The sequence below is a fragment of the Poecilia mexicana genome, unplaced genomic scaffold (genome assembly GCF_051168715.1).
Source record: "Poecilia mexicana isolate PSO_F unplaced genomic scaffold, ASM5116871v1 scaffold_13, whole genome shotgun sequence".
NCBI classification, from domain to species: Eukaryota; Metazoa; Chordata; class Actinopteri; order Cyprinodontiformes; family Poeciliidae; genus Poecilia; species Poecilia mexicana.
The window spans coordinates 6,784,812-6,804,335 of record NW_028263382.1 but is presented as its reverse complement, the minus strand read 5'-3'; the positions used below and the strand labels follow the sequence as shown (position 1 = coordinate 6,804,335).

Sequence of the window (19,524 nt, the reverse complement as noted above, 5' to 3'; positions counted from 1 at the left end):
CAATATTATTTAATTTTGAAGAAACACATTGATTACAGAGACAGCTACTTACTAATACTTTAACAGTTTTGATCGGTATATTCTGGCACAACCGGCCCTTTAAGAACATTCAGAACGAGAACCGACGAGGAGAAACAAAGAAACTGGAACTGAAATCGCACCGTTACGTTTGGTGATCCGGTCTTCATCGGCCTCTGGGTGTAAATCTGTTCGACTGATCAGACAGAGATCGTGTTAAATGTGTCCAGAGAAGCTTCCAGTGAAACTAAAAACACAAAAGCGCAGCGGGTTTCTCACAGCTGATGTCGGAGTTGGTCCTCTCGGCCCGGTTGTGTTTGTTGATAGACTGGATTCTTCTTAGCGACGCAGGAGGCGCCACCTTAGATCACAAAGAAACGAAACAAAAAAAGCTGAAAACACACAGAGTTTCAGAGGAAGGAGCTGAGCAGCTAGTCTGAGACCGGTGTATTTAATCCCTGAGCGTCTGATGCAGACCTCCATGTCGTCGTCCTCCGTCGACACGCAGCTCTTGTGTTTCTCAGGATTCTTGAACTTGTCCAGCAGATCCAGAGTCAGTTCCTGGTTCAGACACTGCTGGGTCAGAAACGGATGCTGCGCAAAAAAATAAGGAAAAATAAACATCAGGGGATCTGAGGAAACAAAGCTGCAGGTTAGCAGTAAATCAGGGGTGTTCAAAGTGTGGCGTGGGGGCCAACTGTGGCCCCTGGGGTGATTTCATGTGTAATCTGCCATAATCTGCCAATGGAGCTAATAGTTTTGTAAGTTGGTTTTGTCTTAATTCAAGTGTTTTAAAAAGTTTGCACTAGAAACTAGACTAGAAGTACTTGGTCATATTTTGTGTTTTTGCAGCATAGGTGAATGTGATGGAGACTGATTCATCTGATGAATGAATGAATGAATGAATGAATGAATGAATGAATGAATGAATGAATGAATGAATGAATGAATGAATCTGAACTCACTGAGAGCATCTTGGCGGCGCTGGGTCTCTTCTTGGGATTCCTCACCAACATGGCTTTCACAAAGTTGTAGAAGTTGGACGACCTGCGGACAGGAAGCAGGTCATGAGATCAGGGACCAACTGATCCTTAAAACAGATCAAATTTATCTGCTACGGCTGATATTTAAAATAAAAAGAACAACACTAAGGCTGTTTACACATCTAACAATCCAGCAGACTCGGTTCTATCTCCAGCTGCTGCGGTTCTCTTCCTCTCTGCTCTGAGTCAAACCAACCAAACCCTTTGAAAAACCTGTTCCCCTCCTGACCTGTGGGGGCGCTGCAACTGAAGGAAGCAACAGGAAAACCTCACACAACTTCACAAAACAAACAAAAATGGAGTGGTGCCAGATTTTAGTGGTTGGAGGAGCCATTTCTCCTGCTAGCGCTAGGCTAACATGTTTGTTTTGGTTTACCCAGAATGCCCTGCACTGTAGTCTGCTTCCTGTTTTTGGAGCGTCTCTGGTCTGCTTAACGTTCACATATGCATTCAACCTGAACCATAGTTCACTTCAGCCGAACCCAGACCGAGGTTTGTAGGACCAGAGTTAGCTTAGCATTCAAATTTCAACAGGAGTTATTTACTAAAAACAAACTACTGTTTCTTGTTAAAAAGTTATTTGTAAGTTAGTTTTGTTTTATTTCAATTGAAATAAGACATTTGCACCAGAAACTAGACAAAAATACTTGGTAAGATTTAGTGTTTTTGCAGTGTGTCCATTATTCTGCTGCCTTTGTTTTCTATCTGGTTAAATAAAGGTTTAATTAAATAAATAATATGTTTACCATTTGGATTTGTCCTTCAGTTTCGGGGGCTGGTATCCGCTCTTGGACATGAGGAACAGAACGCTGCAGGAGGGACAGAAACAGATCCATGAGATACGAACCAGGAGAAACTTTATGGTCTTCAGCAAATTATCTACAGCTGATTTTGCTTCTGGCAGATAAAGAATGGAAAAATGATGTTAATGAGCTGCAGTGGTGCAGCTGGTACACAAGTTGCTACATGTTCACCATGACTAAAGAAGAGACAAAGGAAGCGTCATCTTTAAATAAACTGTAGCTGTGACTCTGACTGCAGCTGGATATATTTATGCTCCTTTTTATAGTTTTCTTCTAACAATTCTCCTCCTCCATTGACTGTAAACATGTTTATTTTTATCATTCGTATCTTTACCCAACAGACAAGTAGTAAATAATTATTTAATATAGATTTTTTTAAAATGCTGGTTCCACTGGCAGATTATTTTACTTAAAACATTTTTCACTTGTTAAAAGTGAAATAATCTGCCAATAGAACTAGAACATTTTCATCAATATTTAAGGAATTAGATTTAAAATAAGCTCTTATGTCTTGTTGGAACGTTACTTATAAGGTCGTTTGTCTTATTTGAAGTGTGCAAAGGTATTTACACTAGAAACTAGATAAAAAATACAGGTAAGAGTTTGTGTTTCTGCAGTTTTGTTGGTTTAATTTACAAAAAACTTTTCAGGGAGACATAGGATCCTATTTTAAATAAATAATTCATTAATATTCATGAAAAAGTTCTAGTTCCAGTCATAACATGACATTTTCCCAGGTCATAAGTGAAATAATCTGCCAGCTGAACAAGAATTTGGTTGCTAGGTAACAGCCTGGACTTGACTGGGGTTGCTAGGTAACGGGTTGGGCTTGGCTGGGGTTTCTAGGTGACAGCCTAGGCTTGGCTATGGTTGCTAGGTAACCAGTTGGGCTTGGCAGGGGTTGCTAGGTAACGGCCTGGACTTGACTGGGGTTGCTAGGTAACGGGTTGGGCTTGGCTAAGGTTGCTAGGTGACAGCCTAGGCTTGGCTATGGTTGCTAGGTAACCAGTTGGGCTTGGCAGGGGTTGCTAGGTAACAGCCTGGACTTGACTGGGGTTGCTAGGTAACGGGTTGGGCTTGGCTGGGGTTTCTAGGTGACAGCCTAGGCTTGGCTATGGTTGCTAGGTAACCAGTTGGGCTTGGCAGGGGTTGCTAGGTAACGGCCTGGACTTGACTGGGGTTGCTAGGTAACCAGTTGGGCTTGGCTGGGGCTGCTAGGTAACGGCACGAAATCCGTTGATTACCAAGTAATCTGCCAGTGGCATTTGTACTTTTTCACCAACAATAATTAATTATTTATTTAAAATAAGCTCCTGTATATTAGCTTCAAAGTTACTTGTAGGTTAGTTGGTCTTAATTCAGTGCTGACATATTTTCAATAGAAACGAGAGAAAAATACATGAGAAGAAACTTAAAAACCATAAAAAATGGAAGCGTATGCACATTTCCTAGACATGCTAGTGCAAATCAAAGCCCAGCAGAGGGCGCCGTTGCAGGAAACAGCGGCTCATCGGGCGGCTCCAGCCTCCTGCTGTGAATCAATCAGCTGTTTGCTGGTGTGAGTGTGAGCGTTTATTCACCGCAGCGGATGAACGTCAAACAGGGGCGGCTGCAGCTCTGCCAGCTCGATGGCCGTGATTCCCACTGACCAGACGTCACACAGCTCGTTGTAGCCGCCTTTAATCTCCACAGCTGCTACCTCTGGCGCCATCCTGAGGACAGGAGGGAGAAGACAGAGTTAGCTGGAACATTTTGAAAACCAAAACCTCCAAGTAGTTTTATTGGATTCTTATAAAAATATCTCAATACACTTGAACTAAGACAAAACTAACTTATCTTGTCAGGAAATAGCAGCTTGTTTCAAGATATTATTCCTTAATATTGATGGTAAAGTTCCAGTTCACTGGCAGATTATTTCACTAACAACGCGAGAAAATGTCTTGCTGTAAATGAAATAATCTGCCAATGAAACTGGAAGTTTTTCATCAACATCAAGAGGAATTATTGACTAAAAAAAGATTCTATTTGTTGAAAAGTTACTTGTAAGTTAGTTTTTCTTATTCCAAATGTAAATAAATATTTGATCTAGAAACCAGACTAAAAATATTTTGTGTTTTTGCAGTGTATGGTCAGGGATAAGAACTGGACTAATGGAAAGAAGCAAAGGTTAGAAGAAAAACAGAAAAACTATAAAACTATTAAAACTGATTTAAAAATGACTCTGTGACTGTTTGGAAGCAAAGTGAACATATTGATGAAAATATCTTGTTTTAAGTCAATAACCCCTTAATATCAATATTAAAAAAGTTATAATTTCACTGAGATTATTTCACTTATAACAAAACATTTCTCCCTAAACTAAAACTTCTTTACAAAAATGAACAATAAGAAATTATTTACTAAAACTTCTATTTACTCAAATTAAGTTCATTTTGTCTTATTTAAACTGTACTAAAACATCTGCATTAGAAACTGACAGTTTTTGTGTACCTGAGGTGTTAATGTTAATTTTTTTACAAAAAGTTATTCATGCAAATGTAACTAGTTATTATCTGCGTCTGTAAGTTAGTTTTGTCTTTTTCAAGATTTTTGCAACATAAACGTTAGGTACATTGTATTATTATTTATCAAATGTTGTTATACCTTTATAATATTCTTGCTTTATGTACACTTATTTGTTTAGTTGTATCTTTAAGAAATGTTCTTGTATTGTTAATCACTGATTTCCTTTCTCAGAGGGCCTCTCTGAAGAAGAGCAGTGACAGCAGCTCTCTACAGAACGCCCTGCTTTTGACCTGTTAGCTGTGAAACCGTCGCCGTGAAGACGTACAACTTGCTCTGTTTGACCCTGGGTCAGGAACTGAATAATCCACATTAAGATAGATTGTGTTGTTAGTTAGTGATAATCTTGGGGCTGTGACTGTGTGATGAAGTGTTTTCCCCCCTCCCTTTAGAGTTACAGCGCTCTCTGTGATTAGGGATCCTAAAGACAATAAAAAGAGAGAAGCAGGAAAATGTGCTTTCAGAGCGATAGGAGATTGTAACTGAAAGCACATCTCTGTCTGTTCTCCTCGCGAGTATTAAGAATCTAACTTCCTCTTGTCTTTCCTGTGTTATTTTCTGTGTTTAATAGGCGTCAACTCTGACAATAAACTAGACAAAAAAAATACAGTGTAAGATTTTGCTTTTTCTGTCTAATAATTGTAAAAGCCATGAAGAAGCCATCAGATAGGCGTCTTCATTTGCAGTTAGATTTGTATAATCATTGTTTAGTTTAGTAATAAACTGTGGCCTAAGTTAGCAACACGCTGCGTTCATTCTGATTGGAGCTGCAGAGAAACGGCGGCGCGTCTCACCAGTACGGCGTCCCGATGAAGGACATCCTCCGAGCCAGAGTGGCTGTGATCTGAGCCGAGATCCCAAAGTCAGCTGCATTTAAACAGAAATGAGAAAAGACATTTAAAATCTAAAATATGCTACTCATTTAGCATCTCTTGCTGCTAAGGTCTGCAGCGTTCGCTCAAGCCTTGTGAATCGAGTGAAAATTAGCAGTAAATGTTGTAAATGTTTGTGTTTTTGAAGTAATGCCACAGTTTTACGAGGCAGCAGAAGTGTTGTGATGAGATCTGCCAACTTGGCGGTGAGTGACTCACTAACCACACCGCGACACTGCAGACGCTGCAAACTTCCACCTACCCAGTTTGACCTCGCCCTGATCATTCAGGAGGATGTTGGCACCCTGCAAGGAAAAGAAACGCAACATGAGAGCAGCTGCACCACAGAAACCTTTTCATTCTTCACAGCTTCTCCCTCTATCTGCCCGGCGATCTGTGAGCGAAGCTGCACAGGACGGAGAGCGAAAATACACGACTGACAGCTGGAAACTGATTAGCTGGAGCTCAGACACCTGACGGTTTACCACGAATGTTATTTCTGGACATCAGAACAGAAACTGTCATCAATCTAGTTCTGCAAAAGCAGAAAACGTGTTTTCCAGGAAAACGTGGAGTTTGATTATTCAGTAAAAACTTCTTCACTGCAAAAACACAAAATCTGACAAAATATTTTAGTCTAGTTTCAAGTCCAAATATCCTAAAACACTTGAAATATGAGAAAACTAACCTACAAGTAACCTTTCAGCAAGATACAGGAGCTTGTTTTGAGTCAATAATTATTGAATATTGATTAAAAAACATCTAGTTCAAATGTACTAAGATAATTGCACTAAACTAAACCAAAAGTACTTGTTTAGATTTTGTGTTTTTGCAGTGCAGGAGTCTGCATGTTTTAGCTGAATGTTTGATCTTAAGAAAACAAACGCAGAGTTCACGTAAACGGAATCGGTTTCGACCGGCTGACCTTGATATCTCTGTGGATTTTCTTCTGTGCGTGCAGATAGTCCAGGCCCTGCTCACACAAACACAGGAGACTTTTACTTTGAAGGTCCTTAAAAATATGCAAGGAAACCTGGAAAACAGAGCGGTTACCTGCAGCATCTCCCTGCAGACGTAGGCGATCTGTGGCTCAGACAGAGAGCCGGTCACTGCAGGACAACATTCATGTTTAATCGTTACAAATGCAAACTAAAAACGCTGCAGACAGAAAGTAAGAACAAGAAAAACGTCACAATTAGTAAAAACAGCAAAAAGGTTTTTTTTTTTTTTAATTGTTTGGGGTTTTGGCCAGGTGAGGATCCACTGCGCCTGTTTCCAAATGAATAAAAAACAAACTACTGACACAGAATCTGATTTTGATAAAATATTTTTGTTTTAATTCAACACTGAAGTCAATTAAAAATTTACCATTAAAGCAAAAATGTGCTGCAAGTTTCAAACTAAAAAACAAAAACTGAACTAAACTGAAAAAAGGTGCATTAAAGTTTGTTGACGCTTTTACAGACGAAAAGGATTCAAGTTTTCAGTTTTATTGAAAAGTGATAAAAATATTGGCAGATTCTTTCTGATCACCAGGATCAATATTAATATCAGTAGAAGTCAATGCTTCCCTGTGATTTTAATAATAAGTTAACAAGCAAAACTACGACTGTGTATCAGGGAAAATGTAGAAAGAAAAAAAGGAAATATCCACCAAGAAACTCTGATATTTTTTAAAATAATCTCAGAAACGTTCAGAAAAAAACTTGGAAACTTCTGAGTTTTAAAAGCTGAAAAATTTCAACTTTTAAAACTCTGAAATTTTCAGATTTTTTTCTCTCAAAATTTCTGAGTTTTTTGATGGAAATTTATTCCTTCTCCTTTTTGTCCCATCTGCAATGTTCTTAGAGCAACGCTGTACAAAATAAAGGCTACGTCAAATGTTTTAATGCCCTGAACACGTTAAATTATATCTGTGGAAAATTCAACTAATTACGTTTTAGTTGCAATTTTTTAAAGTTATAATTACTGGATTTAAACTTTTCCTCCATCTACAATGTTGTCAATACTTCCCAGTAATGTTAAAACTCTTTAAAATAAAAATCTATTCTTTATTTATTTAGAAAGAAATGTGTTTGAAGACTTAATGGGGGATTTTAACTCAATATTTTTACAAAGAAGAGATTAAATAAAGAAACAAACAGACCGTGGTAGATATCCTGGAGGGACCCGCCGCCACAGAACTCCATGCAGATCCAGAGTTTATTGGCTCTGCAGGAAGACAGACGGCTCAGCGTTAGCGGCTGCGTTCAAAACGAATAAATGAGCATCCAGAGAAACGGAGACGTCCAACCGTATGTAGCTGCCGTAATACGCCACGATGTTGGGATGCTTGCAGCTCTTGACGATGACGATTTCCTGCTGGATGATGGAGAAATCGTCTTCTGTGGAGACAGAAAGCCGCTTTCAAAATAAAACGCCTGCAGACTTTTTTCCCCTCATTTTCTCTTCGTCCGCTTGGCAACAGGTGAGTCATTCTGATGGGGTTACAACTTGTTTACGATGAATCACGTTCTGTTTGGGGCTCGGATGTTTTTCTGCTCATCTTTAACGCGGCTGGAAGGTTTTTTTTTCCAACCACAGTTCCTCCTGTTTACTGATTACAACATGCAGGCCTGGGGGGAAAGTAAGTGCACCCTCTTTCCATCATACGCTGCAAAAACACAAAATATTACCAAATGTATTTGTCTAGTTTATAGTGTAAATATCTTACTACACTTGAAATTAGAAAAAACTTACAAATAACTTTTCAGCAAAACAGAGGATCTGATTTGATTGATTAAAAAAATAAAAGTTCCAGATTATTTCACTTATATTATATTATATTATATTATATTATATTATATTATATTCCCATGTTTAAAGTGAAATAATCTGCCAATGAAACAAGTGATTGTTCATCAATATTAATACATTATTTACTTAAAACAAGCTCTTATATCTGGCTGAAAAGTTACTTATTAGTTAGTTTTGTTTTAATTCAAGTGCAGTAAGATATTTACACCAGAAACTAGACAAAATTACTTGATAATATTTCGTGTTTTTTGCAGTGTAAGGATTTTAAGGTTTGAGGATGCAACAAAAATGATTTATTTCTCCAAGTTCTGTAGATATTTAAATATAACTTATGGTTCCATCCTGTCATTTTCTACTAAACACAGAGAAAACAATAAAACAAAGAGTTGCAAAGTTTACAGATCCAACGGTGGAGTTATGACAACACCGAGACGAAAATATAAAACAATTTAAACCTGATGCCGATATTAATGCCAATATGCTGTGCACACCAAGTTATAAATTGACAAAATAAAAAGTCAGATGGGTATTTACAGGGAATTTTATAAAAACTGTGATTTTTTTGTTCAATATTTCCTCATTTCTCAGGTTTCCTTCTCAGAATTAAAGCGTCATCTGAAAGAGTCGGATGAATTTAGTGGATTTTAGTTTCTGGAAGCAGAGAAAATAATTTTCCAAAAGGGAAACAGAGATATTTAATGGTTCGATGAAATGTTGATACAAGATTTCATCTAGAATTAGAAATAAACTTCTTTATAAAGTAAATTAACATTTCACTGCATTCGAGTCTCTGGAAAGTTTGAAGACATCAAAGACTCTGAAGGTCGATGAAGTTCTGAAGTTTTCTGCAAAGTTTTGCCTAAAATCACCTCAAATCTTTATTTATGAAGCAGATTTGGCCTTTTTATCCACATGACCAAGAACTGGAGACAGTTTTCAGTTTTTAAATATGGGTGATGCAACCAAAACAAAAACTCTTGTGTCGGTTGCGTCTGACTGATGTTTGGCTGAGTGTCTGTCAGAACGATCGGCCGACGTTCACACACAAACTGCTGTGAATTCAGTCGACTTCCCCATTAAAACCAGCAGCAGATTTATCCTCTGATTCAAAGAGATCCTCACAATTTAAACTGTATTTTATCCAAATGCAGTGCATGATGGGAAAAAGGCACTTTGCACAGCTGATATTTACCTTTTTCCACACATTTATAACCTTCAACCATAATAGTAGAGTTAAAATATGATGAATTTAAACTATGTTGCTACAAGCTAACACAAACAGAAATGAACTATTTGGTGATGCAAACGGTTAAAATAAAGACAAAAACAGTTCTAACAAGGACTGAGAAATTTTTAGATGAAGCAAAAACAAAAAATTAAAACAACTTTTGAGAGACAAGGAGCCTCAAGTACTTAAAGACAGACTGAATGTTTGTCCTAAAGCTGCACAATAAGTCAACATACAATTTTTATCACTTTATTAACTGCAGCTAACAATTATTTTAGTGTTGATAGTGATTATTCTGATGATTAATCAATTATTCTGATGATTAATCGATTATTCTGATGATTAATCGATTATTCTGATGATTAATCGATTATTCTGATGATTAATCGATTCATCAGATAAATCTATTGTCAAATTCTGCAGATTTTTCATTTAACCTCTTAAGCCTTTTTAAACAATATTGGAAAAAACATTAAAAATGCCTAAAATTCAACAACAAAGCATTTATGTAGTGATTATTTGTAGCAAAGAATCTATATGAAACTAAAATCACTTCTAACAACAAGTGAAAATCTCAGCTCTTTCGGCTGGACTAAACATAAACACAGTGAAGGGCGGATTATTTCTTCTATTAACAGATTTTTTTTTTTTTTATTGAATTTGAAGCAGGTGAAGCTAAAACTGCGACTTCAGGAATATATTTTAGATATTTTGTACAATTCTTTTGCATAATAGATTTTTTTAGTTTGTATACTCCAGTTATCAATTAATCAGTTACTAAATTAGTTGACAATTACTTCAGTAATTGATTAATCACAATTAATTGTGTGCAACATGGCAAAACACCTGTGAGATGCTACATTTAGCAAGCTAATATCTTTCCAGTGCCTTGCAGTCAGTCTGAATGCTAATAATATTTCTGACCAGTTAGATTCACAAGGAGATAAAAGTAATAAAGAGATGTGGAAAAAAACTGGCAGAAAAAAAGAAGAGTAAAGGACAGAAACTGAAATATGCAACAATAATTTGAAAAATGAACCTTAAGACTTTTTTTCTTTAACTCAATAATCTGAATTATTGCTGCTAATTTTTCACTGTGTAACTTTAAAAAACAGAATAAAAGGTTTGAAAAAATACCAATAAAATAAATTTGGATCCAGATTTAAAGTTTTATTCTGGATATTTTTTGGCAGTTTACAAGAATCTCAGACGAAATGAGTGACGCTGGCAGCCATGTTGAGTTTTTCCACTCAGACGACCGTCTGAGACGCACTCGGCAGAAAAGTGATGCAACTGCGGGGGCTCTGGTTGTTTTTGGGCATTTTGAAGATGCAGTTTGGTTCATATTTCTGTCTCAATAAGAGAATCAAAGCAATCAAACATTGTCTAAGGTTTGAAGGTGCTACAGCGTTTCTATTTGAACTAAACTGAGAAAAGAAACTAATTGCACTGAGTTTAATTGAGGTTTTTATGTAGGTTAAGCTGCAACATAATTCAAGTTTTCTTAAAGACGCAGTACCTTCCCTGCCAACAAGCAAATGCAAAACATTAATTACACTAAAAAGTTGTTACAAAGAAACAGATTTTTAGATCATATCAAACAGTGGAGGTGATTACGTTCAGAGAAAAATTCTTACCTGGCTCCATCTTGATAACTTTAATAGCTGCCAGCTCTCCATTCTGCTTGTTGCGGGCCTGAAAAGAATCCAAACAGAAATATTATTCACTGTAACCTGAGGCTTATGACAGCAGAGCTCATTGATGTCACTGAGTTTCCTTGTGCAACTGCAGAGTTTAATGTGCAGGTTTGCAGTCCAGATCTGTGGAGTGCAACAAACAGCCCACAACGTCTACTCTGTGGCATTACACACACACGCACACGCACACACACACACACGCGCACACACACACACACACACACGCACGCACGCACGCACACACACACACACACACACACACACACACACACTTATAGCAAGCGCTCATGCATACATATAGTCAAACACATGCATACTATGACCTTTAAAGGTGTGACACAGGGTGGTGTTACTTCTCTTTGCAGGATTGTCACAGCGATAAAAAAAGAAATTTAAATTAAATAATTTTCTCTCTTTTGTTTTGCCAGAAAAATCTTCCGCCAACAGATGTTAATGAACGACAAGAAAAACCTGAACATTGTAGACGAACGAAAAAGAAATAATCAGGAGTAAACGTCCACCAAACAACTTGGATGTTTTTGATGTCAAAAAGTCAGAAATTTATGAGGAAAAAATGACAGTTTTCCTTGAATAAAGACATAAATTTTAGATATTAAAACTAAAGTCAGACATTTTCCCAGAGGTCTTCGAGGAAATACATTTCCAACAGGCTCTGCAACCAGTGGCTCTGTTGGACCTCCCACAATGGGTCCCTGTAACTGAACCAACTGATGTAGAAATAAAAACAAAGGCAGGTTTCTTATTTAACTTTTACAAAAAAATGACAGCAAAAGTATCCTCAATATTATCTTAGATCTATTTTTCTCATCATTATGTTGGAAAGTACAGTCTGTACTGGTTTTGCATAACGTTCCACAAATATCTACATCCTCTTTTTTGTGAAGATTTTATGTTTTAATTAATTTTAAAACCTAAAATTAGAAGCAAACTGGAGGTTCCTCTAGTAATTTTAGATATTGTATTTTTTTCTGCAGGTTGTGTAACATTAGTAGCTTGAGTTTGTTCAGCTGGACTGAAGGTGCAAATGGCTTTTTGGATCATGAAGATTGCTGATTTAGGAGATATTTTCTGCACATTCTTTCACATTGATGTCCCGTGGCATTATATAAATAACTGATTTCATTTGACTGATAAAATAATATGTTATCTTGAAGTTCTGGGGCCACAGAAATAGCTACAGTGGGTCAGATTTGGCCTGAGGGCATCAAGTTTGACACGTGTACTTTATACTCTCAGAGAATATCTCAGATTTATATAATATATTATGGCTTTAATCATTAAAATTATCCTGGTTGTGTTGCAAATTCACAAATTTTCAACATCAAAGAATCATAATGTTTTTTCTTGTAAATAAATGAAATAAATATAGAAATTTCCAAGTTTTTGAGCAGAAATTTTCCCGTTCATGAGCCCTAATACTTCGTTGTCGGGTGTTAGACCTTAAAGTAAATGCCAGACTTGAGGCTTTTCTCTATAAATCAAACCACTGGCTGAAAGAACAACACTGAGAACAATGACAATTTGATGTAGATATGTGTTTTTATGCATTTCACTTGAAATTTTCTAGTACTTCTTTATCTGTTATGAATTTTTAATTCAGTTTACTTGTATCAAAAAGGGTAACGCTCTGTGTACGTTTCATCAGCTAACTGATGAAATATTTAGTTGCACTGTCCCTTTAAAAACAAATAAATAAAAAAAACTTGATTAGAATTTTTGTTTAAATAATGGAGCACCATCGGAATCTGCTACCATCGGAATCTGCTTCCATCGGAATCTGCTACCCACTAATGCCTTTAGGTCAGAGGTGGGAAACTTCAGGCCTCGAGGGCCGGTGTCCTGCAATCTTTAGATGTGTCTCTACTTCAACACATCTGAGTCAAATAATGAGGTCATTAGCAGGACTGTGTACTTCACTGTACTGAGGAGGTGATTCAGTTGTTTAATTGAAGCATGTTGAACCAGGGAGACATCTAAGACTTGCAGAACACCGGCCCTCGAGGACCTGGATTCCCCACCCCTGCTTTAGGTTTTAGGTTGACAGTAAACCTAAAACCAGAACAACAGATATCACAAGAAAAAGAGTTAGACAGTTTAAATTAGCAATGAATTTCCACTTAAAGTGGGTGCATAAAGCAGAAATAACTACACATTTCACACATGGCAGAGCAGCCCTCCCACAACAAGCAAAGGAAACACCGATTCACATTGTAACTCCTTAAATAGAAAACAGTCATCTGCGTACGGAGCCAGCCAGTTAGGGCAGGGCAAGTTGCACAGAGTGAAACGGAAACACAGAGAGGGAGTTTTCAAAACACCACTCATGGCACTCATGGCATTTAAAGCTCACGTTTCTCCAAAGTAACAGACACAGTAAAAGTGTTGAAAAGAGCATAAACATCATCGTCAAAACAAGAAATTCAACCTGAATCAACTGAGCAACTCCAGTCTTCACATTCATTTTGCCACTTGAACCGTAACCTTTACATCATGGTAAAAAACCTTTGTCAGCAGGCTGAGTTAAATTCATTTTATGATGTTATTTATAAAGAGAACGTGGAACATTTCAGAGACTCGGCAGGAGCAGCGGCCAGCTCCGCATGATGAGCTTGATTAGTCGGAAAATTGGCGGCGTTTTGATGCAATGGAAGCTGCAGTTGTTTAGTTGTTTGTCCGCTTTAAGCGTTACTCTGACATTAACATGGAAAGTTGTTGTGGTTTGGTTGCAGTGGGGGGTTCACAATAAACTGCATCAGAAACATTTACATCATTTAACCTTAGCTCAGCTTCAGTGCTGCCTCACTCTTTGGGTTTGATTTGTTTCCCATCAAACTTAAACTGACACAAAATGTTTCTGAAATGAGAGGAGAAACATACAGATTATATACAATCTATTTGGGATAAAACAAGGTTTTATCTCTGTATGTAGCAAAAGAAATAAAATGCCACAACAGCAGACCAACAAAATGAAAAAACTTTTCTGCTTGTTTTAATTCAGGATTTACTGTATTCATGTAATCATTCATGTATTTATTACATGAATGATTCCAAATTATCAGGTGAATAAAATAAAAAAATGAAAGAGATGAAAAACTGGAGGATCACAAATTTATTACCATTGCAATGTATATCACAAAGAGCTGCATGGATTATAAAAATAGTTTCCTAATTATTTAAGCTCAACACTGTGGTAGATTTGGTGACAAATAAATTAAATATATTTCCAAGGTAAAAAAGTGAATAAGAGGAGCTGAAAAGAAGCTGAAACAGGATCTTTCTACTCCAACATCTGTCTAAACAGAAAACCAGACAAAGATTTAAAGAGGAGTGGAAAAAGCAAATTATGTGGATTAGCAGAGCTTTCCAACAACTAGGGGAGTGATAAAAATGGTTTTATATAAGAATTACAATTCTCATTTACTACTATTGCTGTCATGATAGCAAATTTTGCTGGATGATAAATTGTTCCAGAAGTTATTATGATAAACAATAACACTGTAATTTTCAGACCATTTCCAAGTAGTATAATGATAATAATGCAAGAACAATTTATCAAAGATCAATAAACCTTCAATTCTAATGAATATTTAACTGGAAGACATTTTATTGATATATATCCAAAACAAACAAAACAACAGAAACAATAAATGAAATTAATCATGAAGTCTCTGTAAACAAAATGGACAGGCCGGTTTACTATGATTCAAAATCAATATAAAATGTTTCAAGATCGATTTAAAAAAAATTAAACAAATTCAGTCTGTTGGCCCCCATTTTGTAGCTATGAGGAAACTCCTGGCGTCGCCATGGAGACGGTACAGGAACGTAGCCATGTGCAGAAAGCAACAAAACAAAGAAATGAAGACAGAGAGATTCAACTGGTTGAAGGAAAACATTTGCACTCATTTTGGTTTTAACAAATGCAGAGAATGAAGCTACAGCGTAGCTACGGCATAGCTACGGTGAAGCTACAGCGAAGCTACGGCGTAGCTACAGCTATGGTGTAGCTACGGTGAAGCTACAGCGAAGCTACGACGTAGGTACGGCGAAGCCACAGTGAAGCCAGAGCGTAGCTACGGTGAAGCTACAGCGTAGCTATAGTGAAGCTATAGCATAGCTACAACGAAGCTACAGCGTAGCTACAGTGAAGCTACAGCATAGCTAAAGCATAGCTACAGCGTAGCTACGGCGAAGCTACAGAGTAGCTACAGCGAAGCTGTGCAAAGAGTTGTGTGATTGGTCAGACGTTTGTGGTTTTAATCAAAAATGCGCTGGGAGAGCAATGTGGTTATTTTACTTCCACTGGTCTACTTCCTCTATCTGGTTTAGGGATCCTTTATCCACCATGGTGAGGAATTCTGCACATTTTTTACAATTCTTCATTAAATAACTACAAAGACAAATGGCTAAAAACTCCTGGAAATCAAAAATGATAATAGTTTTAAATCAAAAGTTTATTTGGAATCGAATTGAATCATCCCTGTCATCCAGGACATGTTTCTGTGGAAAATCGTCTCCGTTTGGCTATCCAGCTGTTAGCATGTCATGACAGCAACATTCTTCAGTCAGAGGCTTCCCGAGTTTTGCTGCAACACTGACTGGTACTTTAGCTCCTTCCTGTTCACAGCATCATCACTCATAACAACGCTAAATAAATTATCTAAACCATCAAAGAGAAGATTTGCTTCAGCCTCACAACAATCAAATAGCTGAAGCTTTTTAACCTGATAATTTTTAAATCCCAAGAATCACCAGAAATGCGAACAGCAGATATGATCCGATTGTGTATTTTACTGCTTGGGTATGAATAATTTTGGCCTTAGCCGTATATCTGAGCCTCAACAAAAACATCAAACACACAGTGATTCATTATGAAACATAGCTTCACAATTTAAAAAAATCTCATATTTCCAAACTCTTTGGTCCAAGAGCCACTCTATCTGGAAACACTGCAAAAACAAAAGATCTTATCAAGTACTCTCAATCTAGTTTCGAGAGCAAATACCGCAGTGCACTTGAAATAGGACAAAACTAACTTAACCTGTCTGTCACTAGAGGACCCAAATTTGGGTCCTCTAGTGACAGGGGTGTCAAACTCCAGTCCTCAAGGGCCTCTGTCCTGCAACTTTTAGATGTGCCTCTGCTGCACCACACCTGAAAAGAATAATTAGGTCATTAGCAAGGCTCAGGAGAACTGATCTACACAGGGAGGAGGTAATTAAGCCATTTCATTCCACTGTTTTTTACCTGTGGCACATCTAAACACTGCAGGACAGCGGCCCTTGAGGACTGGAGTTTGACACCCCTGTCATTGTGAATGACAACCTGAGACCAATAAAGTAAGACATGGGAGCTTGTTTTAAGTTAACAATATTGATGAAACAGTTCTACTTCCCTTGGCAGATTATTCCACTTAAACATGGGAAAAATGTCTTTTTATAAGTGAAATTATCTAAAAGTGGAACTAGTGCACTATTTTAAGAGCATTTATGTGAAAAACTAGACTGAAAATAGTTGGTAAGATTTTGTGTTTTTGCAGTGAATATCTGCAGAATGTAACTAAGATGTTAGAAATTATCTGGATCAGGAGTTCTCATGTAAAATCACTTCAGTCCATCATATCTCATATGATCAGAGTTGGGCTGAACTTGACAGAAAATGCTTTTTTGTGTGTGAATTTGGAGAAGCTGGAAGTTACGCTGAACCTGAGCATCGATCTGATCTGTGTTTCTGGGAAATTTTAGTCACTTACCATTACAGAGCAGATTGCATGTATATCTGTGCAGAGCTTTGTTGTTGAGCGTTCTTGCACAATAATTCTGATTAAAAGCGAGCCGCACGACGTGTTCAAAGAAGCCAGGTAACTTCTGGGAAGCTGAAAAGCAGTGATGTGTAAACTTTCTGCTCCGTGAGCCAAAATCACAACTTATTTATTTATTCAATTAAAATCCAACATATTTTTATAATAAATTCTTTTATTTTTGCATCCTCAGCATTTTAACTACAAAGGTCAAAAAGGTAGTCTTAAAGTTGTACAATAAAATTATTTTTATTTTATTCCCAGCAACTGACTTGAAAGCCATTAACAGCATGTATCCGATTTAAATTATTGGATGTGATTAAATCTGTTTTGAGTAAAAAGTCGCTGAAGGTTTGTGGCCCCACTGACATTAAATTGAAAGCAACACAAATAATAAAATAAAAACACCTGCTTTGCACCTAAAATTTTCTATTTTCAATTTAAGAAACTTGTCATTGATAGTCTCCTACAGAGGAACCATTCCTAAAATGTGACTATGCGACCACACAAAGCAACTCCTGGGGCCACAAAAGGCCCTCCCGCCACATTTTGGAAACCTCCCACCTTAAAGAGAACCAGCTGGTTGACGATCAATTGTCCCAGAAGTTATTGTGATAAACAATAATATCATTTTTAAGTAATATAATGTAAGAACACATTCTCAAATATGAATAAACTTTAACACTTGAACTGGAAGAATTTTAAATATACAAAATAATCAAACAAAACAACAGAAACAACAAATAAAAGAGAACAAACAAAGAAGCTAGTTGAGACCAAAACACCAAACTGAAGATTTTTATCATCCAGTTTTCGGTGGGAAGTGAGAAACAACAAATCATGCAAATTGAAATGATTGAACTCGTTTCCATTTATCAAGCGATTGATTGACTTATTGGTCCTTGTGACCGGCCTGGAACCCGTTCACTGAGGCAGAACTGCTGAGGTGACACCAGCAGCTACAACGGAAAAAGTGTTGAAATGAAGAAGAGTCAGTGGCAGGCAGACCAAAGAGGTCAAGGAGGGGAAAGACGAGCAGCAAACAAACACAGCAGGTAAATGTCACAGCTGACATTTCCACCAAACGTTTCCAGCCCGCAGCCTGTTTACTCTGCGGGGAGCCGGGCTCCTTCCACTGACCGGTGTGATGATGAAACACCGACATGCTCTGGTTTTTCACTAAAGCTCGCTGAACGACGCCGGTTTTTACGATGGAACAGAAACGCAGACGGAGAATGAGGAAGCGAGTCCCGGCCGCTTCCTTTCACTACTAATCACAAAGATTTGACCCTCTGCGGCAGAAAGGTCACAGGGGACAAAGTGCTGCAAGCACAACCATCACATGAAGTCCACAGGAAATTCAACATAACACGGTGGTGGGTGTGAGTGTGTGAGTGCCACCAACACAACATGAAACTACACATCATGTAACGGGGTACCAGGTTCTAAATGTATTCAAATTACGTCACAGGTGTAAAAAAAAAACTCAGTCTATGCCGTCATTTATATGTGAAATATTTATGTGTGAACAAACTAACAGTGTGTTCACAAGAACACAAACTCCAGTCCGTTTCCGTAGAAAGTCCGGTCCGTTTGGTGAGGTGTGAATGCTAATCGAACTCTGGTCCAAACCTCGGTCTCGGTTCGGTTGAAGTGAACTCTGGTTTGGTTCGAATGCAGGTCTGAACGCCAAGCAGACCAGAGACCAATCTACACAATCATCTGCATTAAAATGTCAGAAGGCATTCGACACGTTTGCACACAGATCAGAAGTGATTGGAACAAAAGCGACTCCAAGACTGAGCCTTGAGGTACACCTTTTTGACCCAAAGACAGGTGGAACTTACACCAACAGGCAGCTTGTTTGATACTTAATAAAAAACAGAGACCACATGCTCTAGATAAGTCGATAAACAAAGAAAGAACAAATCTTTTTGAATCCAAAGCTTTGAAGCACATTGTTAGAAACCTTCAGAGCAGCAGTAGCAGTCTGTGCTGCTTCCTAAAACCTGAGTGAAGAGGCTTTAAAATGTAATTAAATCTAAAAAACTATTTCTCCAGGATATATAATTTAGATTTGAGCCTGTGATTATTCATTTCTCCTTTTAGCAGTGGAAGGACGAATGCAGTTTTACAGCATTTAGAAACTTTGTTTTTGGTGTGAATTCACTCCAGCCTTGTTTGGTCTACTTTACTCCAACTCCAGTAAATGTTCTTTTCTAAAGTCTTTGTTGATGTTTTCTCACCTTGGCATTGGTTACAGTGAAAGTGCATTTAATGAACAGCATCTAGCCGATACTTTCTATCGGAACAGCAGGGGTGTACTTAGTTTTTACTCCATTTCCCTTCATTTTTTAGAACAGCGTAAAACCTAAAAGCACAGAAGTGAAAGGTTTGCTTTCCTCCGCTTTCCTTTTCTGCTGCTATGACTGTTTATAAAACCACACACCCAACTCTCAACCACATTTATCTCTTATCTTCCAGACTTACCCTTATTTTAAATATCAATGAACCCTCAAACTGATCAAGCCTGATCGTTTCGCTCAGCAGTGGGATGATAACGCGCCTCTTCTACCACCCAAGTTCAACGACAGAAATAAAAACTATCGCCACACAGGAGGAATCTCTGCTGGGCAATGTGGCTGAAAAACATATCACGATATAAATGTTTCATATCAGTCGAT

At 37.6% G+C, this 19,524-nt stretch overlaps 1 protein-coding gene across 2 annotated transcripts in view; it reads right to left on the bottom strand.

The window, feature by feature from the left end:
- map4k1 (mitogen-activated protein kinase kinase kinase kinase 1) overlaps window positions 1–19,524 on the bottom strand; it is a 55,435-nt gene that overhangs the window by 12,285 nt on the left and 23,626 nt on the right. For both annotated transcript variants that reach the window (XM_014995523.2, XM_014995521.2), the window contains exons 2-14: window positions 10,960–11,017; window positions 7,592–7,682; window positions 7,445–7,509; window positions 6,352–6,407; window positions 6,224–6,271; window positions 5,561–5,603; window positions 5,221–5,293; window positions 3,445–3,576; window positions 1,808–1,870; window positions 984–1,065; window positions 496–612; window positions 298–379; window positions 162–214 (exon numbers count right to left, since the gene is read on the bottom strand). In XM_014995523.2, the coding sequence (XP_014851009.1) occupies window positions 162–214; window positions 298–379; window positions 496–612; window positions 984–1,065; window positions 1,808–1,870; window positions 3,445–3,576; window positions 5,221–5,293; window positions 5,561–5,603; window positions 6,224–6,271; window positions 6,352–6,407; window positions 7,445–7,509; window positions 7,592–7,682; window positions 10,960–10,969 (915 nt within the window). In that variant the 5' untranslated portion in view covers window positions 10,970–11,017. The remainder of the gene's footprint in view (window positions 1–161; window positions 215–297; window positions 380–495; window positions 613–983; window positions 1,066–1,807; window positions 1,871–3,444; window positions 3,577–5,220; window positions 5,294–5,560; window positions 5,604–6,223; window positions 6,272–6,351; window positions 6,408–7,444; window positions 7,510–7,591; window positions 7,683–10,959; window positions 11,018–19,524) is intronic.